Genomic DNA, 19,796 nt, shown 5'->3' with positions numbered 1-19,796 from the left:
GCGGACGATGCAACACGTTTTTTGTTTTTTTTTCGAATTTTGTCTATTTATTAAACCTCGTTTCTCATTCTATTTTTCATACGAACATTTCTCGCATCTCTCATTTCTCTCATCTCTCACATTTTTTAATTCGTATTGTAATGTATTAATATTATAAATGAAATGAATTTTTTCCCAATTTTTGTATTTATTTAAATATTCAAATAAAAGAAAATGTTCAGGGCGCCCCACTGCAGGTGAAAGGGTAGGAGGATAAAATGCTGACGTGGCAGTGCATAGGGCGGGCTTTAGAGCGCGCCTTAGGCAATCTACAGTGGGGCGGACGATAGCGCGCCCGATGCAATCGTCCACCACTGTGGCTCCTCGGACGACGGACGATGCGTCGTCCGCGCCCGACGCTTAGTCTGCGGACGAAGCGCGGACGATAGGGCATCGTCTGCGCCATCGTCCGCCCACTGTGGGCGACGCAGACGATGCAACGCGTTTAAGTTTTTTTTTTTAATTCGAAAATTTTGTTATATATATACCCCAGCTTCACTTTTCATTTGTAACTTTTCGATTAGCTTTAAACTCTCAAATTACGCTATAAAATGGATTCCGGTGGATACTCAAGTCCTAGTAGCCCGATGTTTGGAGATGGCGCACGGTGGCCGGGTACACAACCTGGCGAATATCGGTCGTTCGACGCCAATACACAGTACGATCCGGACTTCAGTACGGATTCGTACGGTCTCTCCGACATGGAGCCGTCTCCAACTCGCCCTGCCGCCGCTTCCCGTCGCGCCGCCACCGTCTACGCCGCCCCCGCTCCCGCCAGAAAGAAGCGGACCAAGCACCGGGCGCACAAGTTGCCACCTCCGACAACTTGTGAAGAGTACGCCCCCGGCCGTACGAACTACCAGCCGGATGAAACCCTCGTCTTGGCGAGGTGTTGGGTGGATATATCGGAGGACCCGATATTCGCGAACAACCAAAAGCAGATCGCGTACTGGGAGCGCATCGCCGAGCGCTACAATGAGGAGAAGCCCCCGAGCGCGTACAATCGCCAACGGGAGCAGCTCCGCAAGCACTGGGATCAGTTGAAGAAGCAAGTCAACCTGTTCGCGGCGGAGTACGAGAAGTGCTCGAGGGATCAGGGAAGCGACGAGAGCTTGAGCGACGAGCGCAATAGAATACTGTTGTCGTACCAGTCCATGTACGACGACTTCAAGCATTTCAACATCTGGGCGCTCTTTAGGGACAAGCAGAAGTTCCAAGGTGGAATTCTGCACACCGGTGCGGCGAAGAGGACGAAGACCACCGACACTGGTGGTTACATGACCAGCGAAAGTGAAACTCGTCCGGTGGACCTCAACCAGACGTGCACGGAGGAAGAGACTTCTAGCACACCGAAGTCCTCCCCGCGGCGTCCCATAGGCGTCAAGCCTGCGAAGAACAAGGGGAAGGCGAATGCGACATCCTCCTCAGCCGCCGCCCCCATCGCCGATCCCGACCCCAACCCCGACCCCGACGACACTTGCCTAAGCGGATTTGGCAACGGCCTCGATGGCGCAGACGTTGTTGGATACGCACAACGCCCTTATGAAGTGTACGGATCCGGCCAGAGCCGAATTCATCCAGAGGTTGATTGATGAGTTGAGTCGGAAGTTGGGGCTTTTGTAGGATAGTCATTTTTTTTATTTCTAACTCGTGTAACTTTTTTTTATAATCAATGAATTTTTTCCGTTCTTAGTTAATCGTTGTGTTTTTTCTAAGTTTGCATTTATATATTTGAAAACATTTAAATTAATTAACAAAACAATAGTAAAATGCTTAGGGCGCCCCACTGCAGGTGGTAGGGGAGGAGGGTAAAATGCTGACGTGGCGGTGCATAGGGCGGGCTTTAGGGCACCCATTAGAGCATTAGCAATGGAGTGCCCTAAGGCGCGCCCTATGCACCGCCACGTCATCTTTTTTATCCTCCTACCCTTCCACCTGCAGTGGGGCGCCATATGGGACGCCCTATAGGTTTTACTATTGTTTAGTTTATTAATTTAAATGTTTTCAAAATATATAATGCAAACTAATTAAAAAATGCAACGATTAAATAAAAACCGGCGAAGACTGCATTGATTAAACAAAAGTTACACGATTCACCCCCAAACATCGGACTATTCGTCGGGTTCTGTACCCGGCCAACGCACATCACCCCCAAACATCGGACTATTGGGACTTGAATCCATTTCGTAGTAAATGTGAGTTTCGAGAGTGGAATCGTGATATGAAATGTTACAAATGAAGGTGGGGTAGGGGGTATTTAAATAAATTTTTCGAATTTAGCATTAAAAAAAATTAAAAAAGTGTGCCATCGGGCGCGCCATCGTCCGCGTAGCCCACAATGGCGCCCGATGGCCTATTGGGCACGCTTCTACCGCGGACGAAGCATAGGGCGTGGGCTTAGAGCGTCGCATCATCCGGGCACCCACAATGGTGCCCGAGGACGATGGCACGCATCGGGCGCGCCTTCGGGCGCCCCATTGTCGATGCTCTTAGGGCGTCCAACTGCTGATGCCCTTAAGGATTGTTTGGATTGAAAATTAGATGTAAATATCTTATGTTATCAGTTTGTAAATCGTTAAAATATTAGCATAATTGGATTAATAAGCTAAAGAGTGGGGAAAAAAATGAATGATATGTAACTGAAAATGCATTTCTGAAGTAAATTATAAGTTATTTTTATTAAAAAATATTGCTTATATAATTATGAAAAAATTAACTGGTGATGAATAACTTTTTTTTTGTGAAGGAACAACGGTGAATTAATTAAAAGTATTCAACGATACAATCCGGAATAAAAGACCAAAACATACAAGGAAGATACATAAAAGAGTTACAAGCTATAATATGTGCTAATATATTATTTGAACGACGAACCCAACCTACTACCACATCAGGTCTCTGTAGTAGTAATTGTTGACATTCCGATATGACGGCTCCGTATTCGGACCAATCGGGTGATGTGTTCATAATGGAGAAGACTACTCCTTGTGCATCTGTATAAATGATACCTAGCCCAGGGCAGTGTTGAGAAACTGAAGCGTAGTACAAATGGCTATCGCTTCAGATACACCACCGGGGGGGGAGAGAATCCCATACTTTCTAAGAAATTTATATTCTCTCACTCTCACAAGAACATGCACTATTTCTTTCTAGTTCGTCACACAAGAATATGCACTTTTCAATTTTGGAAATTTTTTTCTCTATTGAAGTGGGACTCATTCTCCATTTACAATACTTTGATTACTTTTTCAATTCATCTCTCTCTTATTTTACCAATTTTGCATTAAAATCCGTGTCAAATCCAAAGTGTATATTCTTTGGGGACCGAGAGAGTATTATTTACTCATTTATAAACTATCGTGGCGGTAATTTCATTATCAATGCTATTAATCTTTTATTTTATAGTGATTTAAGGATTTATTCTTGATAAAGTAAAATATGAAGGGTCGGACTGTCGGGTTTTTCTGACCGTTGCTACATTGAATAGGCTGTGAATCTATAAAGTGAGCCAATAAGATGTTGTCACGTCGAGAGAATTGCACGAAAAACACACACGAGTTAGGAGTTCCTTTCATTGTGAAAAATATCTCGCTTCTCGAGATCTTGTCATACTGTGACACATAGAAATGCCCATGGTTCATGAACCGGCAGTTACGGTTCGGAACCGAACTGCGAGGGTGTTTTACGGTTCCGGTTCCAAAACCGACGGTTATAGTTTCGGTTCCGAACCGTCGGTTTTTCAGTGGTTTTTTACAGTTTTTCACGTTTTCGAACTGCCGATTTCCAGCGGTTTTTCATGGTTTTCGGCTAGATTTCACGGTTCCGGTTTGAAACCGTCTAAAACCAGCGGTTCCGGCACGGTTTCGGTTCGTAAAATTTGGAACAGGAACCGGCCCGCGGTTCAAAATATGGCGGTTCCGGTTCAAGAAAAAAGTCACGGTTCCGGTTCGAAACCGGAACCGGCGGTTACGGTTCGAAACCGGAACCGGCGGTTACGGTTCCACGGTTAACTGCCGGAACCGAAAACCTTGGGCATCTCTAGTGACACATGGATATAAGCATGTTCTGTTATTTTATTGAGTAGTGCTAAATGGCTCACGTCATGGCCAGCCATAAAAATAAAAAAATTAATAAAAGTTTATGCATTTAATGCCATTTCGTTGAAATCAATAACTATAAAACGTAAAAAAAATTATTTGGACAAATGTACCCTTAACTATGAAATACTATTATAAATGTGAAGAGACTATAATTTATTCAATTGGATTATCCGTTAACTCATGTTGCCTCAAATTTATATAAACAAAATCAACATTTACTAAGATTATGCACTTTGCATATATGGCAAAGTAACAACTACCATCAGTATGCCCAAGAACCAAGTAGTAATTCAAAATACGGTAAAAAAAACCCTCAAATAAAATTCTATGTTGATATTAAGTGTTTTACTATTTTGAATAAAGAAAGAATGGTGTGGTAATTAAATAGTTTGTCAATTCAATTTAAATTGAAAAAAATCTGTAAGATTATATTTTTAATTTGTTTATAATAAAATAATTTTAAAAAGAGAATAAAACCTTAAATGATTTATGATACTATAAAATAGAATACGTATTCGTTTCTGAAAGAAATTAAATTTTGTAATTAATTTGATACAAGTACTATAATATAGTAATCATTTATAAAATTAATCTTAATAATCATCATTTAGAAGTAATTAATCTTAATAATCATCATTTAGAAGTAATTCCATCATCGATCATTGGCTAGCTCATTTTGAATGCAGGTGATTGACTGATTAAGTTATACTATCATCATCATTATTGTTAACGTCTACAAAGTAAAGTACTAATAAGTAAAAGTAGAAAGCTAATAACTTATGGAGTAGTATGGACTATGCAGTACATGGTAATGTCATGGTAATTACAATTATATTAAGTTATGTAGTAATGGAGTAGCACCATAATATTATATTCTATATTAACAGTAATAATATTAATTGCAATTATTATTAGATTATATCACAGCTTATAATTATTGGAAAGTATATAAATATATAAACTATTAGTATAATGTAACATTTTGATATTATTAATTATTTTTAAAATATTTTTGCACTAGTATATTATAGGCTCATAGATTAATATACTAATGCAAAGTGATTATGTGGGAATGATTTTGATATTTATAAGAGAGTGGGAGATGGCAGAGACTTACGGGTAATGGGAATTTCATGTTTAAAAAATTTTTATTCTATTTTAAGATTTTATTATTTTTAAAATAAAATTTAAATTAGAACCTAAAATAATATGTTTAAAATAAAGAGAAAAAGATAATTATTTAAACACAACTATATCATACTATATAAAAAACAATTAGTGTATTGATTTATGAAATTATATTTTAATACACCCTATATTTTTAGTATACTTGATAATTTTAAACTATAACCTGATAAAAATATTATTGACTAGTCACAACTTAGTTATTATTGATTTCGAACTTTAATAATAGTATAATAGAAAAACATTTAGAGAAAGATAAAAGCTTAATTTTAGATTAAAAATAGTTTAAAAATAAATTACTGAAAACATAAATTAAAAAAAATAAATGAATTAGGAAAACAAATGTAAAAATCGGATAAAGGTAATGAAATTAAAAAACAACTACAATTAAATAGAAAGGGTAATAGTGTAAAGTTATTGAGTCATGGCGGGCACACGGATGATTGAGATTGGATCAAGTTATATGGAAGAGATAATTGAACCGGATGGACCAGTTAGCAAATGTCGTTGCCACTTGATCAAGACGATCTCGCTCTCGCTCACCACCAAAGTAATTTATAAACTCCCAATTTTGCACTACTTTAACAGTAAAGCGGCAAGTTCGGGTTCGATCCCACAGAGAAGCTAGTGTATCAAGTGTGTGAGTAGTGAACAGGGGTTGGCTGCTGCCACGCTTTACTTTTGGGAGTTTTTAACTAGTGAGTTTACGCTAGACATAAAGTAAACTAACTGCTTGCTCAAGGGAATTTTAACTACTGGATCAAGTGAATTGCAGACTGGAATGAAAATTAACTACTTAGAATAGAAAACACGATGACGAAAACAGAACAACTTTGATTTTATACTCAGCATCCAAACGAGTACAGCGATTATGCGGAATATAAAAAGCTCGAAACTTTAACTACAAAGCAACTTGAAATTAGACTAAGCTAACACTTCGGAAAATACGAAAGCAAGTAAAACCAAGAAGATCATCGGCAGGAAACTTGAGATAACGCCGAGAGATATCGAGTATTCTGTAGCGCTCACTTCGGTCGACCTTTAACTAAACGTTTCTCTATCTAAGCTATCTAGAGAACTGAGCTAAAATAAACTAAAAACTAAAGACGGAAAGGTAAAAGCTCTCCCCTCTTTCCATGTGGTGGCACATCCCCTATTTATCGGCACGACCTCCAGCTGGATAACGATCTTGGCAGGGAATGTTCGCTCATGCTGAGAGTGAGCGACTCATTGATTGCTACGTGCTTTCCTTCTAGAATGACGACGCTTTTCAGTAACAGATTCATGACTCAGCTCCGTCCTTGCGTCTCATATATCAACACGTGTCCCCTTCTAAAACGTTGTCCTTGATAACAGAATGTTGCGCACCATCCAGCTCATTGCCTCACATGTCTTTCTGGAAGCAGTGGTCCCCTCCTTGACTGCTTGATTACCCCCTTGATCAACTCATCCGATTCCTGGCCTTTTTTCGCCTATTGTACTTGCTTGATCAGTTTGGCCTTGTTGCCTTGGTCAAGTGGCATTCATGCACATTTAACACTTGCTTTGCGCGATAAAACCGATCAAGTAGCGTACATTTTACCCCTAAACCGATGCATGAAATGGGTCTTATCAAGTCATTAAATTAGCTATTTGATTCATTAATATCCATAACATCTATATTTACTAAAATCTCATTTTATGGCCAGCCGCTGCATAGCATTATCCTATTTTATTGGGTTATTTTTGTTGTTTTTTTCATTTTTTACTATCCCCTCCTCTATTTCAAGTAAGATAAGCATAAAAATTTATTTGATTTTATTTTGTGCGTGAAATGGATAAAGTAAAATAAAAGAGGATGAATAAAATAGAGATAAAAGTCTTTTCATTTTTAATAATGGATCATCTTGATTGAGGCAATAATAAAAAAAAAGTAAGTCATTTTAAGTGGGACGGCAATAATAAAAAAAAGTAAGTCATTTTAAGTGGGACAGATGAAGTAAATTTTTGTAAACAATTGTTTATTATTTGGTCTTATCGCCATTCGCACTGTACGTATATAAGTAGTAAATAGGATATTAAATTATTAATGATAATTTAGCTCACCATAGCAGGCCAAAAATAAAATTAGTTTATTGATTAAAAAAGATTATTTAGAAACGTTAAATAACTAACATATCGAATTTAATGGACATCTATTAATATTATCTTATGGAAATACTTAAAGAAGTTTTGTGTAGCCTCCTTGGTTAATATCAATAGTAATATGTCATATTAAGACTTAAGTTAATTAACCTTGTCATCACTTTTACAAGTCATTATCTTTAAGTTCATTTTTTTTCCTTTTTAATAATTCCAATTTAATAGGCAATAGTAGTTGTAACAACCAAATCCTTTATCTTGAAATTAAAATAATACTGCCGCTAAAAAGATAAGTATTATCCTAAGTAAGAGTGAATTGTCGTGACAGTTGTTGCAACTATTCAAAATTAATTATAAAATTAAGACTTGGACAGCGGAGCAAGTTATTAAACCAATTGCTGTAGTCTTTCTAAATATGAGCATTAAAGTATTTGTTACTTAAAAAATTACTAAATCGGTATACAGTCTGAGACAAGAAACAGTGCATTACTATAAAATATTATACACTTTGAAGTTAATGTATGTTTGAGTATTCAACTTTGGTACTAATGCTGACTAAATAATGATAATGTAGACATCAAAATAAGTGTATTAGTGCAAGTTGCAATAGAAAAAGGTACAGCAAAGTTAGTAAGAAGCGAGATTATACATGTATATTGAGCTCCATTTCTGGGTTAAAGATGGAGAAATATGTGATATGGGCACTGCTTTTGCAAGCCATTTTGATAGCTTATGTTAAAACTGGTTATTTTGAGAAAAATAAAAAGATTATCCAAGAATATGAGGCGAAAGAGGATCAGCCATACAGAACTGGATTCCATTTTCAACCTCCCAAAAACTGGATGAATGGTAGTAGTATTTATTTCTTTAATTCTCTCATTTTCTTATCTCACTCTATTTTTTTGCTAATAGTTTCTGACCTTTTTTTTTCTTTTTTGTTATTTTTCAATTTTCACTGTTGCTGCAAATCTTGATCCTTTTCATATGAGCTTAAAGATCCAAATGGTAATCTCTCTCTCTCTTTCTCGATGAGATTCATCTTCATATATAATAGTAGTAATATATTTCCAGAAAGCTCTGTTAATTATTTTAGTGGGGTTTAATTTAAGGATCGGTCGGAACTGAAATGAATTATGTGAAAAATAAATACTCTGGTTATTGAGTAGAAAAGAAAATATTGGAATAAATAATACTAATACTTTCTCGAGCATCCGTAGTTAAAAGTGAGGTTCAATTATTATTTTATTTATTCAATCTCGTATTTCTGGTGATCAATGAAATATCAATGGCGATGAATAATAATGTGACAGGACCAATGTACTACAATGGGGTATACCATTTTTTCTATCAATACAATCCACATGGTGCAACATGGGGCAACGGTAACCTTTCATGGGCCCACTCCGTTTCTTACAACCTCATTGACTGGACCCACATCGAGCACGCCCTTGTTCCGACCGAGCCCTACGACCTCCGGGGCTGCTGGTCGGGTTCCGTCACGATCCTCCCTAGCGACAACACGCCCGTCATTTTCTATACAAGCATTAGCCACGAAGGCGAGGAGGTGCAAAATATTGCAATGCCGAGCAACACATCCGATCCCTTTCTGAGGGATTGGGTAAAATCTCGGCATAATCCTTTGATAACACCGCCATCGGACATAGACCCGAGATCCTTTAGGGACCCCACGACCGCCTGGCAAAAGACAGACGGGACGTGGTGTGTCCTAATTGGGAGCCAGCTAGGCAGTGACGGAGCTGGGATTTTGTACAGGAGTCGTGACTTTATTAGCTGGAGCAGGGGAGATAGCCCCCTGCACATGTCTAATAGGACGGGAATGTGGGAGTGTCCCGATTTTTACCCTGTTAGTACTAGTGGTGGTCATGGACTCGACACATCGACCAATGGGGAAGATGTGTTGCATGTCCTGAAGGCGAGCTTCAGTGGCCGCGATGACTATGTCGTGGGAACTTATGATCCCGAGACGGATGAATTTAATGTTGTCGGGGTTGATTTCATGGACGATCGAGTCCAATTGAGGTACGATTATGGAAATTTTTACGCTTCTAAATCATTCTACGACGCGGCCAAGAAACGGAGGGTGCTGTGGTCGTGGATACTCGAGGGCGATAGCGAAGCAAATAGCATCGAAAGGGGGTGGTATGGCTTACAAGCATTGCCAAGAAGTGTTTTGCTTCACAAAGATCTTAGAAAGTTGATACAATGGCCTATTGAAGAAGTTGAACAACTTCGTTATGGAAAAGTTATGTTAGATAATGAAGAGATCGAGAGTGGGAAAGTGTTGGAAATTTCAGGTGTCACAGCTTCACAGGTAAAAACTACTCCTATATTCCAATTCTCATTTTTTTTCATAATATTTCTATTTCATTCGCATATTTCGTAGTACTATTACTACATAATGAAATACATGTGATTGCTATTGTTTTATAGGCTGATGTAGAAGTCTCATTTCGCTTTTCAAATCTAGATGGGGTCGAGCTGATCGATGAAGGATTGCTCGACCCCCAACTCACTTGCATCCAAAATAATGCATCTGTGAACGGAGTCATAGGGCCGTTCGGTCTCCTAGTCCTAGCTTCAGAGGACTTGACCGAACAAACTGCTGTCTTTTTTCGAGTCTTCAAGGGCCGCCAGAAGCACACCATGCTCATGTGTAGTGACCAAAGCAGGTAGGAGTAAGATTTTCCGATTTGAATCTCATTCACATCCAAAATTTTATAAATAGGAGTAACATTGTTGTTGTACACGTTTATCAGATCTTCACTAAAAACGCAAGTCAAAGACGCGATTTACGGGTCATTTCTCGATGTGGATCCGAATGAGGAAATCTCATTGAGAACTTTGGTACATACAATTCTTTCAGCCCTTGTGTAGTAGGAATATGAACGGCAAAGTCATGATTTATCGTGCTCGCTCGCGCAGATTGATCACTCGATAATAGAGAGTTTTGGCGGGAAGGGGAAGAGCTGCATCACTGCAAGAGCATATCCAACATTGGCCATCTCTGAAAACTCCCATGTTTACGTGTTCAACAACGGCGCTAAGAGTGTCGGGGTTTCGAGTCTTAGCGCTTGGAGCATGAAGAATGCTCGATTCTCACAAGAAGGAAGCTCGTGGCTGGACTCCGAGTAGCTCAACCGAAAAAAGGTGTTGGTAGGACTCGGTTTTTTATCACATGAATGAGGTCCATTCTATCAATTTGCCTTCAATTGCAAAAGAAAAAAATTATGTCTGCAAACTAAATAAATGGTATCTGATGATATTTCGAAATTTTTGTTACTACATTTAAAGAAAAATTGTTTCAGCATATGGTCTTGTATTGATGAAGAATAGATGGATAGGAACACACTTCACTTTTATGAGATGAGTACTACTTGGAAATGGGAAATAGCTAGACCAATATTTTTTTAAACTCAATTCTAAGTCATCTTTTAATTTTGATCTCTGAGAAAGAAACATGTATACATTAGAATTTGTGGTCCATGGTTAAGTTCGAGTGGGCACACGCAAAATGGTTTGGAAAGCAAGTCCTAAAAAATGTGACCTTTTTCTACTAACACCAAGTTCAAATTTATACAACCAAATGAAGAGGAGGAAGCAACATCTTTCTCACCAATCGAAATAAATCCATTTGTTTTCATTTAAGACAAAGATCTCCATTTAACAGCCATTAAAAGTCAAGTCATATTATAACCACAAAACAAATCAAGTTCCATCAAATCTGCTTCCAGAATAAACCAATCATTACATACAAAATCGGCCTTCTCATTTAATCTGCCCATCACCCACTATAAAAAATGCTTTATCCATTTGTACTGTAAATCTCTCCATCACTACCATCAAAAAATGTTTTGCCTAATAAACAGATTATGATTGGCAGTTACAAAATAATTATTGCTTATATTTTAATGATTTTTGTGCTTGAATACAAGACAAAATTTGCATAATAAAGTATCCAGAAACCAATTCTTTAAATTATTTACCACTTCTTGTAGTAATAAACTTTACCACTGCACTTTTTTCTCCCTTTTTCATATTTCTCCCATTTATAATTGAATTTGATTTCGCTGCTGTTTTTCTTCTTGTTGAATCTGTTACTGTTTTCTAATCATTTTACCAGGGAAAAAAAAAGAAAGTTGTTTATGTCTGCCCAAAATTTCTGGGGAGTGTCTAGAGTAGTGATTTTTCTGTGTGCACTTTTTTTGGGAAAGAGGAAATAAAAGGGAAGAATCCTTTTTTTAGGTGAGTATGTTGCTTTATATGAGAAGTGGGTTTTATTTTGTTTGTGGGATTTATGTGGCAACATAGGAAGGGTGGCTAGGTTTTGAAATACTAGATATTTATTTAGATAGTTTTGATCCTTTAACTACAGTTTCTTGAAAATCAATTCATTTTATTGAAGAAAAAGATTTGATCTTGGCATCTAGGAGATGGGAATTGAAGTGATTTATAACTGCCGTTAGAGATTTTGTTGATGTGTGTATAGAATCTAGCGAGAGGAAGGGTATTTAGGTGAGGATGAAGAGAGGGAAAGATGAAGGGAAGATCACAGGGCCTATGTTTCCAAGGCTACATGTGAATGATACTGAGAAAGGAGGGCTAGGAGCTCCTCCTAGAAATAAGATGGCTCTTTATGAGCAGCTCAGCATTCCTTCTCAGAGAGCCAGCCATTCTCTTTCTCTTCTTAGTTCGAATTCCGAGCACGCATTGGAGCAGGTGAGTTTTGGGGAGATGTTAGCATTTTATATGGTTTGTTTATGCTTATTGCACGTTTTTGGGATTCAATCCAGTGTGGAAAGAATGTATAAGTTCAATATTAGGTGCTCGATTAGTTAATGAAATCGATATGATTTGATGTGCAAGTTGGGAGTTGTGTGGAAAGAATGTAGATGTTGCTGGTTGCAGTTATGTGATCAGATTAATAGGTTGTGTATGTGGTTTGTTTCAATTCTAGGGTGATGAGATGATCTTGAAATCGAGACTTGTATGAGAAAATGCATGAAATGTTTTGTTTATATGTTAAGGAAGATGCAGTTATGTGATCAGATTAATTGGTTGCTTTTGTACGAGATTATTTTCAATGCTAGGGAGATGGGAGGATCTTGAAATCGAGACTTGTATGAGGAAACGCATAAAATGTTTCGACTATGTGTTAGGACAGTTGCAGCTAAGTGTCAGATTGTTTGGTTGGTTGTGTGTGTGATATATTTCAATTCTTGGGGGATGAAAGGATCTTGAAATCGAGACTTGTATCAGAAAACACGTAAAATATTTCAATTATGTGTTAGAACAGATGCAGTTATGTGACTAGAGGATCTTGAAATTGAGGCTTTTATGAGTGAGGAAACACATAAAATACTCCAATTATGTGTTAGGACGTAGGACAGATGCAGTTATGTGATCTATTTCAGTTAAAGGGAGATGCAGGATCTTGTTATTGAGACTTGTATGAGGATAAATATTAGCCAGAGTTTTCAGTAAATTGCGTGTTTAGGCGGGAGCTCGTAGGTAGGCCAGTGGTTAATTGAACTGTGTCTTTGAGTTACATTGGCTTGTATGGAATGTTCAAGCTTCCATTTTCTGTTTGAAAAAGCTTTCTCACTTTGTTGATTAGGCAATTTATTTTCTGAAGTCTCATATAATCTCGGATTTGCAGAGGGTTGCGAATGAAAGGAGTACGTTTTTCTTGTATCAGTTGCCTACCGGACATCCATCGGACAAGCTATACAGTCAATTTTCCCATTTCATCGCTCCATAAGCGCAAGAGAGCCAGAAAAGGAAATTGGATGAAGAAGACTTCAGAGTTCCTATTCTCAACCACTCTGTCCAAAGTCGAGAATATGGTAAGAATGGTAACGACACGGAGCATGAGAAGGACAGAAAGCAAGTAGGTAAGAGCCAAACGGAAGTGAACTCGAAAGATATTCCCACTGATCGAGTATCAAATTTGTCTAGCATTGCAAAGGACAGAGGTCCGAAGATGACAACTGATTCGTATCTGAGCCGTGAACCAAGAGATACTCATGCTAATTCTAATATTGAGCCAGTGGTCCGTATTGATTTGGAGCAGGCTCGTAATCAGCACACTAGTGCATTGGCGGAGAGTTCTGCAGCATTAGACCGAAAGAGGTGCTGCAGGATCATATCCTTCAAGAGACCATGGAAATTCTCGTGATATGGGAAACGAGGCAAGATCTCTAAAGAGATCGTTCAGATCAGTGCCGATGAGGAACTTGGAGAGGGACGACAATGTGTCTGAGATTTCTGTCATGGAGTCTGTCGTCACAGTGGATATGACACCTGATGATGTGGTCGGGGTGATAGGTCAGAAACATTTTTGGAAAGCCCGGAAAGCCATTCTCAAGTAAGTCTCTGTGCTCAACGTGTTCTAGCATACACGTTCTGTTTATAATCACGTTTAAACATATATGAAATCGAGTTTGGATGATTATATGAGAGTTATGAATTAGCTAGACTTCGTTTTGCTGCTCCAACATAATGCTAAACAGGTTGTTTTAGTTGTAATAATCTTATTGTGTTGCTTTGCAGTCAACAAAGTGTTTTTGCTGTTCAAGTAATCGAGTTGCATCGACTCCTACAGGTACAGTTGATTTTTGGCTTGGCGTTTTACGATCACGAACGCTTATTTGCTTCACTTCTTTCATTCTTTTTCAAACATCTGAGCATAATCTCTCTTTCAGGTCCAGAAATCCATTGCTGAATCGCCACAGCTTTTGGTTGACGCCACAGCTTTTGGTTGATGACTCGGATTTAATCGACAAACCTATTATCAAGGTCTTGCCCGGGGCGAAAATCGCGCTGCCTGCTCCTGTTAAGGCAATGCCTAATATTCCCAAGCAAATAAGTGAACCTGAGAAGCTGTGTCCAGACAAGGAAATCTCGGCAGAAAACACCTGCGGAAAAGCCTCGTTTTCGTCCATTCAGAACGATGTGCCCCTGCCGAGCAGCCAGCTGGTGACGGGAAACTCTCCGGCCCCGTCTCTCACCAGCAATCCGAATGCTGCGCCATGGTGCTTCAATCAACCTCCAGGGCACCAGTGGCTGATCCCTGTGGTGACTCCTTCTGAAGGATTAGTATACAAGCCCTATCCGGGGCCGAGTTTCGTCGGGCCGCCAGGACCAAACCCGGCAACGGCAGCTTCTTAACTCGACCGTATGGGATTGCCGGTCCACATCCGCATCCTCACTACCAGCCTCTGCCATTCCCTCCGTCCGGGCCGTCAGGCCCACACGGATACTTCCCAACATATGGCATGCTGCCGATCATGAACGCAGCCGCAATGTCGAATTCGTCCGTCGAGCAAATGAACCCTCGACCTATCCCGAGTCAAGCTTCGGCTGGCGAAGCCAGCATCAGCTTGCATGTGCCTAGGGATTCTGACCCTGTACGAGCTTTTACAGACGGGACGAGTAGCCCTGCTGAGAGATTGCAAGATAGTAGAGGAAGCAATGACGCGGAACGAACAAACGAGGTGGTACTCGTCCCCAAGGCTCCATCTTCCGACACTGGGAGATGCAGCCCGGCTCGGCCCAAGCCCCGTTCGCCTGACGCAGGTGATCAAGGTTGTGCCTCATAATGCAAGATCAGCGACTGAATCTGCTGCTAGGATTTTTCAATCGATACAGGAAGAAAGAAAACAGTATGATTTTGCGTAAGCCTTTCTGTGTTTTTGATTCCAAGCCCTTGTACAAATTATTGCTCAATTATGTAATTTCACCATTTAATATTGTTTTCTTTTCGACTTAGTTAATGTTTAATCACTTATAGCTTTTTATACATGAAATATTTCTTACCAACCTTGGCAGCAGGCCACCAGCAATCAACCATACACAAACAGAACAATAAACATAAACAATTTTCTCTAGCATTCAACCGCTGCTGAATATTTTACAAAATAAATACTAAACTCAAGTAGCAGAGTAACTCATTTTTGGACGCTTGGGAATCTAGTGTTGCTGGCTGCTTAAACTGGAGAAGAAATCGTCGTCCAATGTTAGTGCATATATTGGTTTTGATCGATCGGGTTGTGATGCCGGGTGTAGTTACTCCGGATGCGACGCCCATGGCGATTCCCATGTTGAATGAAGGCAGTCTTTCGACTCTGATCCATCCGTCAATCCACCAACTATGCCAATGTCTGCTAAGTTGACCTTCTTGGCTGCCAGGATAGGATATGAACAATTACCATCAAAACAAATCAGAACACCTCCATAATCAAAATGTGATGGCTGATGAAATCTTAGTTTTTATAATGATTACTAGAGCTCAAGCCTAGTGATCAATAATGTAGCTGTATCCTTGCACCGGGCCCTAGTTTCTCGGCTGAGAATATGCAATATGGATGTTCACAAATATAACCAACAAATTATACACTCATCATAAGAACATTGTCAAGTTACATATTCTACGGATTAAGAGTAAACAAAGCATACCACCAAATAAGCTGTCATGTAAGAAATACTTACGTCCAGTTATGTTTAGATCAATCAACCCACTATTCAAGGAATCTGACCATATTCCAGATTTTACTTGAAATGCTTCCTTCTTGGGTTGGGAGTTGGTGTCAACTGAAGTACAATTAGTTTTCGCATGAATACTGACATCAGTTAAGTGTTGACCAGAAGCTATTGGCAAAGTATCTGTGTCAAACTCGCTCAATGGAAAGGCTGCAAACGGATCGAAGGTGCTATTAGCTGTATCAGGTTTAGAGGCTGGATCTGGATCAGCAAAAAGATCCATTGTTGTGGTGGAAGCAGCTGGAGCAAGCTGGGAAGCAAAAAGATCCATCGGCATGGAAACAGCAGGAGCAGGCTGGGAAGCAAATAGATCATCAACATTGGTCTGCACAAAGGAATCATATTTGGTTAAAATGGAGTCCTTAGATTTCCTGTAATCAAGATAAAGGCACTGTAGATAGCAAATCTAGCTAATGCTGTTTAGGTTCGGATCAGGTTACGGCTACTCCAACTAAAAATAACATTGTTTGAGATGTATATTGGTAGGAGTACAAATTTGGCAGGTAGTAATAGGCTGCAGCCTTACTTGAGATCCAGGAAATTTTCCTGAAACCGGTGCAGGCTCTGCTGATACAAAAGCAGCATCAGCAAATAGATCAACTTCTGATGAATCATTTACCGAAGTGGTTGAATTATCTGTTGGAAGAGATACTGGTTCATCCGAAAAAGAAACAAAGTCTTGTGCAAAAAGATCCACTGGGCTACCTCCAGCTGAAGGTTCTGTTCAACACCAAAAAAATTACCCAGGGAAACATCAGCAAAGTTTACTCCAAATCCTGGAGTTTATAGAGTTCAAATTATGATGAAGCATAACTCAGGTGACACGAGGCTATATCTTGTGCCCTCTTCATATGAAACAGAAAGTTTGGACAATGCAGCACGTTAATAAAAAAACACAAAAGCTTTAAAAGTTAATGCTTACTAGCACTTGAAACCCCCCTTGGATCAAAATCATCAAACTCATCATCATATTTGTTTGATGGGGCTTTTTTTGAACTTGAAGCTTGTATGTTCGTCTTACTGGCTGTGGTAGATTTTTTTGATGCATCAGCGACAGTAGAGCCTTGTTTCTTGCTGCAGATCATGCTCGTGGTTTAGAAGAGTGAAGTGAAAATATTATTAAGAATATGTCAGAGCTGAGCACAGGTAATCAAAATCCTTAACATTTTAATTCAAGAGGGTAGAAAATACATATTTGATTTGTCGGTTACTGATGTATCAAGCCTGCCAGAGCGAGAGGGCTCTCTCCTTGATTTGGTAGGTTTATAATATTTATCTTCACTCTGTTGGTCTTTTCCCTTATAAGTGTCTTTAGATGCATAACTATCTCGTGCATTACTATAACCTCGATATGGATCGCTACTCCTATAGTTACTGTTACTGACTGAGGCTGCGGCTGACTTGCATGCAAGTCCAGATGATGAAAGTCCAATATACCTGGAAAGTAACTACAAATATCATAAACCTCTCCCACCTTAGTAAAACAGAAAAGAAACAAATTAGAAGCAATAATAGTTTTTGATGTCTTCACTTCACACAGACTTACTTATCACGATTGACAGCCGCTTTATTCCTTGCTTCTTGTATTTTATCTTTGTCATTTAGAAGAGCCGTTATGGTTTCAGATTTTTTTCTCACATTTATTCCGTTATCCTTTCCACTTGGGTCAACATACTCAAAACTTGACAGAGACTAGAGCAATTCAGATATCAGAGGAAGAATTCAGAATAAACAAATAAAATAGTAGTGAGGAAAAAAGAGCCTAATACAATTGTCACACGATAGTCTTTACTAAAGATCCATCAAATTCCTCTAGAGATAACATAAAAGAGCTGACGTGAGTTACAAATAAATGAACATACATACCGCTATCTGATAAGTATGCTCTACTATTTCATCGACAGCACGTTCAGATCCATGTGCCACAAGATACTCTATAACGGACAAAGACTGTGGCAACACAACATTAGTTTTCTTGCCTAAAGTTTGAAAATGAAATAGTACTTAAAAAGATATAGAACGGATACCAAAGATGAGGAAAAATATAGATGCCATTTTTACTCATTCAAATAATGTACACTTAATGATAAAAGATATGACCAGCATAAAATATTGAGCTGCAACCTTGTAGACAGCACGCCAATTTTTGCCGGTCTCAGCCAGTCTTGTCCAAAGAACATTCATAATCATCTGGCACTCAGAGCTGCATGATAGCTCAAAAGACAAGGCATATCAGGTCACTTTATAACCAGATTCATATCAAATAAAATAACAGTGAGCTATGCAAAAATGTGAACGTACTATTTCTTTGTGCCCTGAGCTATCTCTGCCAATATTGTGCCATGAGGACCCCAAGGTTCATCATCCGTTGCATCCAACACCTGACTTAAACAGAGCGTCAAAATACAATCTGATAAACTCCACCTCCAAACTCCACCTCCAATATTCTACATGTGCATCCATCTCCCAATTCAAAGTAGAAGTTTTCAAGAAAAACTCCAGACCAAGATGGTAAAGCACTATGCATGACCAAACAAAATTTTATCACCCTTGATCAAATTCAACAAATAGACAACAATAACACCATTATCTGGTGATCCAATCACAATTCTCTTTCACTGCAAAGGTTTTATGATAACAATAAATTAACACATTACAAAATAGCAATAGAAGATATTTATACTCGTATTTAGGGACCAAAAATCATAGTACTGAGTTATTCCCATATCATCACCTGTACCAGAATACTCCAACTTCGAATATGGGAATATGAATATCAGGATAACAAAAAATTCATCTGATAAGCATAAGTCCAAATGCTATTGAAACAGTGTAGCTAATATCATAAGTAACTAAACTGCCAATGCTGATGTGCCATGCTTGTCATTTATCCTCATCTACTTCCAAATCAAACAATAAGGTACGTAAAATCCAAACAAATTGGCAACGGTAAAACTATCGATTCCACAACTTAATTAATTCAATCTAAAAACCAGCCTAAACATAATTAAACCACGAAATTGAGGTGAAATAAATGCAAATAATTTTGCCATCACCTTTTGTTCGATCTCTGGAACCTTCAACACCTTCAAATTCACCTCCCTCTTTCTGCATTTTACGTATAGACAGATACAATCATGCATGTCAACAAAACTAAAATCTGCCAGGAGAAAATGGAAAAAACATAAACACACACACACGCGCACGTACATCTCTTTAACTGTTTTATCGAAGACCTTCATAAAATCCATGGCTGCTTGTGCTAAAAAATGGAGAAAAGAAAAAAGAAGAAAATCGGCGACGAAATGAGAATATGGAGATTGATAAAAAATCAATATCGTGAATATGAATTAAATCGTTTTTAGTCGTTAATAACGGAGAAACAGCTTGATGCAGATAGGATTAGAGAAAGCGCGATAAAAGGAAAGAGTAAGGCCTCGTTTGATTGGCCACATAGGGTGGGGTGAGATATGGTTTTTTTATATGGTTTTGCATGATATGTCAGATGGGGCTTATCACAAACCGATGTTTGATAGCCCTGATGTTGCTTTGAAGAAATCTTTTATTGTCTTTGATTAGATAATCGAAAATGTATGATAAGATGATATATAGTCTGTTTTGTCCTCATAAATCGAAAATCGTTTTTAGTCGTTAATAACGGAGAAACCGTTGTGCAACACTATCAGGGCAATCAAACCATAGACAAGTCAGAGATAGGAGTGCTTATCTCATCCTATCTGGCCAATCAAGCGAGGCCTAAATGTATTTTCTGTTGGGGAGTGTAATTTATTT

At 38.7% G+C, this 19,796-nt stretch overlaps 2 protein-coding genes and 1 pseudogene across 2 annotated transcripts; 2 read left to right on the top strand and 1 right to left on the bottom strand.

Moving 5' to 3' along the window:
- Nucleotides 1-8,041: 8,041 nt before the first annotated feature.
- LOC121807044 (beta-fructofuranosidase, insoluble isoenzyme CWINV1-like) lies at nucleotides 8,042-10,773 on the top strand. Its single transcript, XM_042207226.1, has 6 exons — nucleotides 8,042-8,294; nucleotides 8,442-8,450; nucleotides 8,756-9,777; nucleotides 9,897-10,135; nucleotides 10,223-10,310; nucleotides 10,389-10,773. Exons 1-6 carry the CDS (start codon nucleotides 8,126-8,128, stop codon nucleotides 10,596-10,598), a joined length of 1,737 nt encoding a protein of 578 aa, XP_042063160.1. The 5' UTR covers nucleotides 8,042-8,125; the 3' UTR covers nucleotides 10,599-10,773.
- A 415-nt stretch (nucleotides 10,774-11,188) lies between these two features.
- LOC121808678 lies at nucleotides 11,189-15,284 on the top strand (annotated as a pseudogene).
- LOC121807116 (clathrin interactor EPSIN 1-like) lies at nucleotides 15,235-19,389 on the bottom strand. The gene is made up of 11 exons (XM_042207313.1): nucleotides 19,215-19,389; nucleotides 19,061-19,112; nucleotides 18,306-18,385; nucleotides 18,129-18,207; nucleotides 17,871-17,954; nucleotides 17,551-17,696; nucleotides 17,196-17,441; nucleotides 16,927-17,078; nucleotides 16,531-16,724; nucleotides 15,954-16,329; nucleotides 15,235-15,646 (listed from the first exon to the last, which is right to left on the bottom strand). Exons 1-11 carry the CDS (start codon nucleotides 19,253-19,255, stop codon nucleotides 15,531-15,533), a joined length of 1,566 nt encoding a protein of 521 aa, XP_042063247.1. The 5' UTR covers nucleotides 19,256-19,389; the 3' UTR covers nucleotides 15,235-15,530.
- Between the last annotated feature and the right edge of the window lie 407 nt (nucleotides 19,390-19,796).

The sequence above is a fragment of the Salvia splendens genome, chromosome 6 (assembly GCF_004379255.2).
Source record: "Salvia splendens isolate huo1 chromosome 6, SspV2, whole genome shotgun sequence".
NCBI classification, from domain to species: domain Eukaryota; kingdom Viridiplantae; phylum Streptophyta; class Magnoliopsida; order Lamiales; family Lamiaceae; genus Salvia; species Salvia splendens.
The sequence above is the reverse complement of the archived record's forward strand: the minus strand, read 5'-3'. Positions and strand labels throughout refer to the sequence as shown.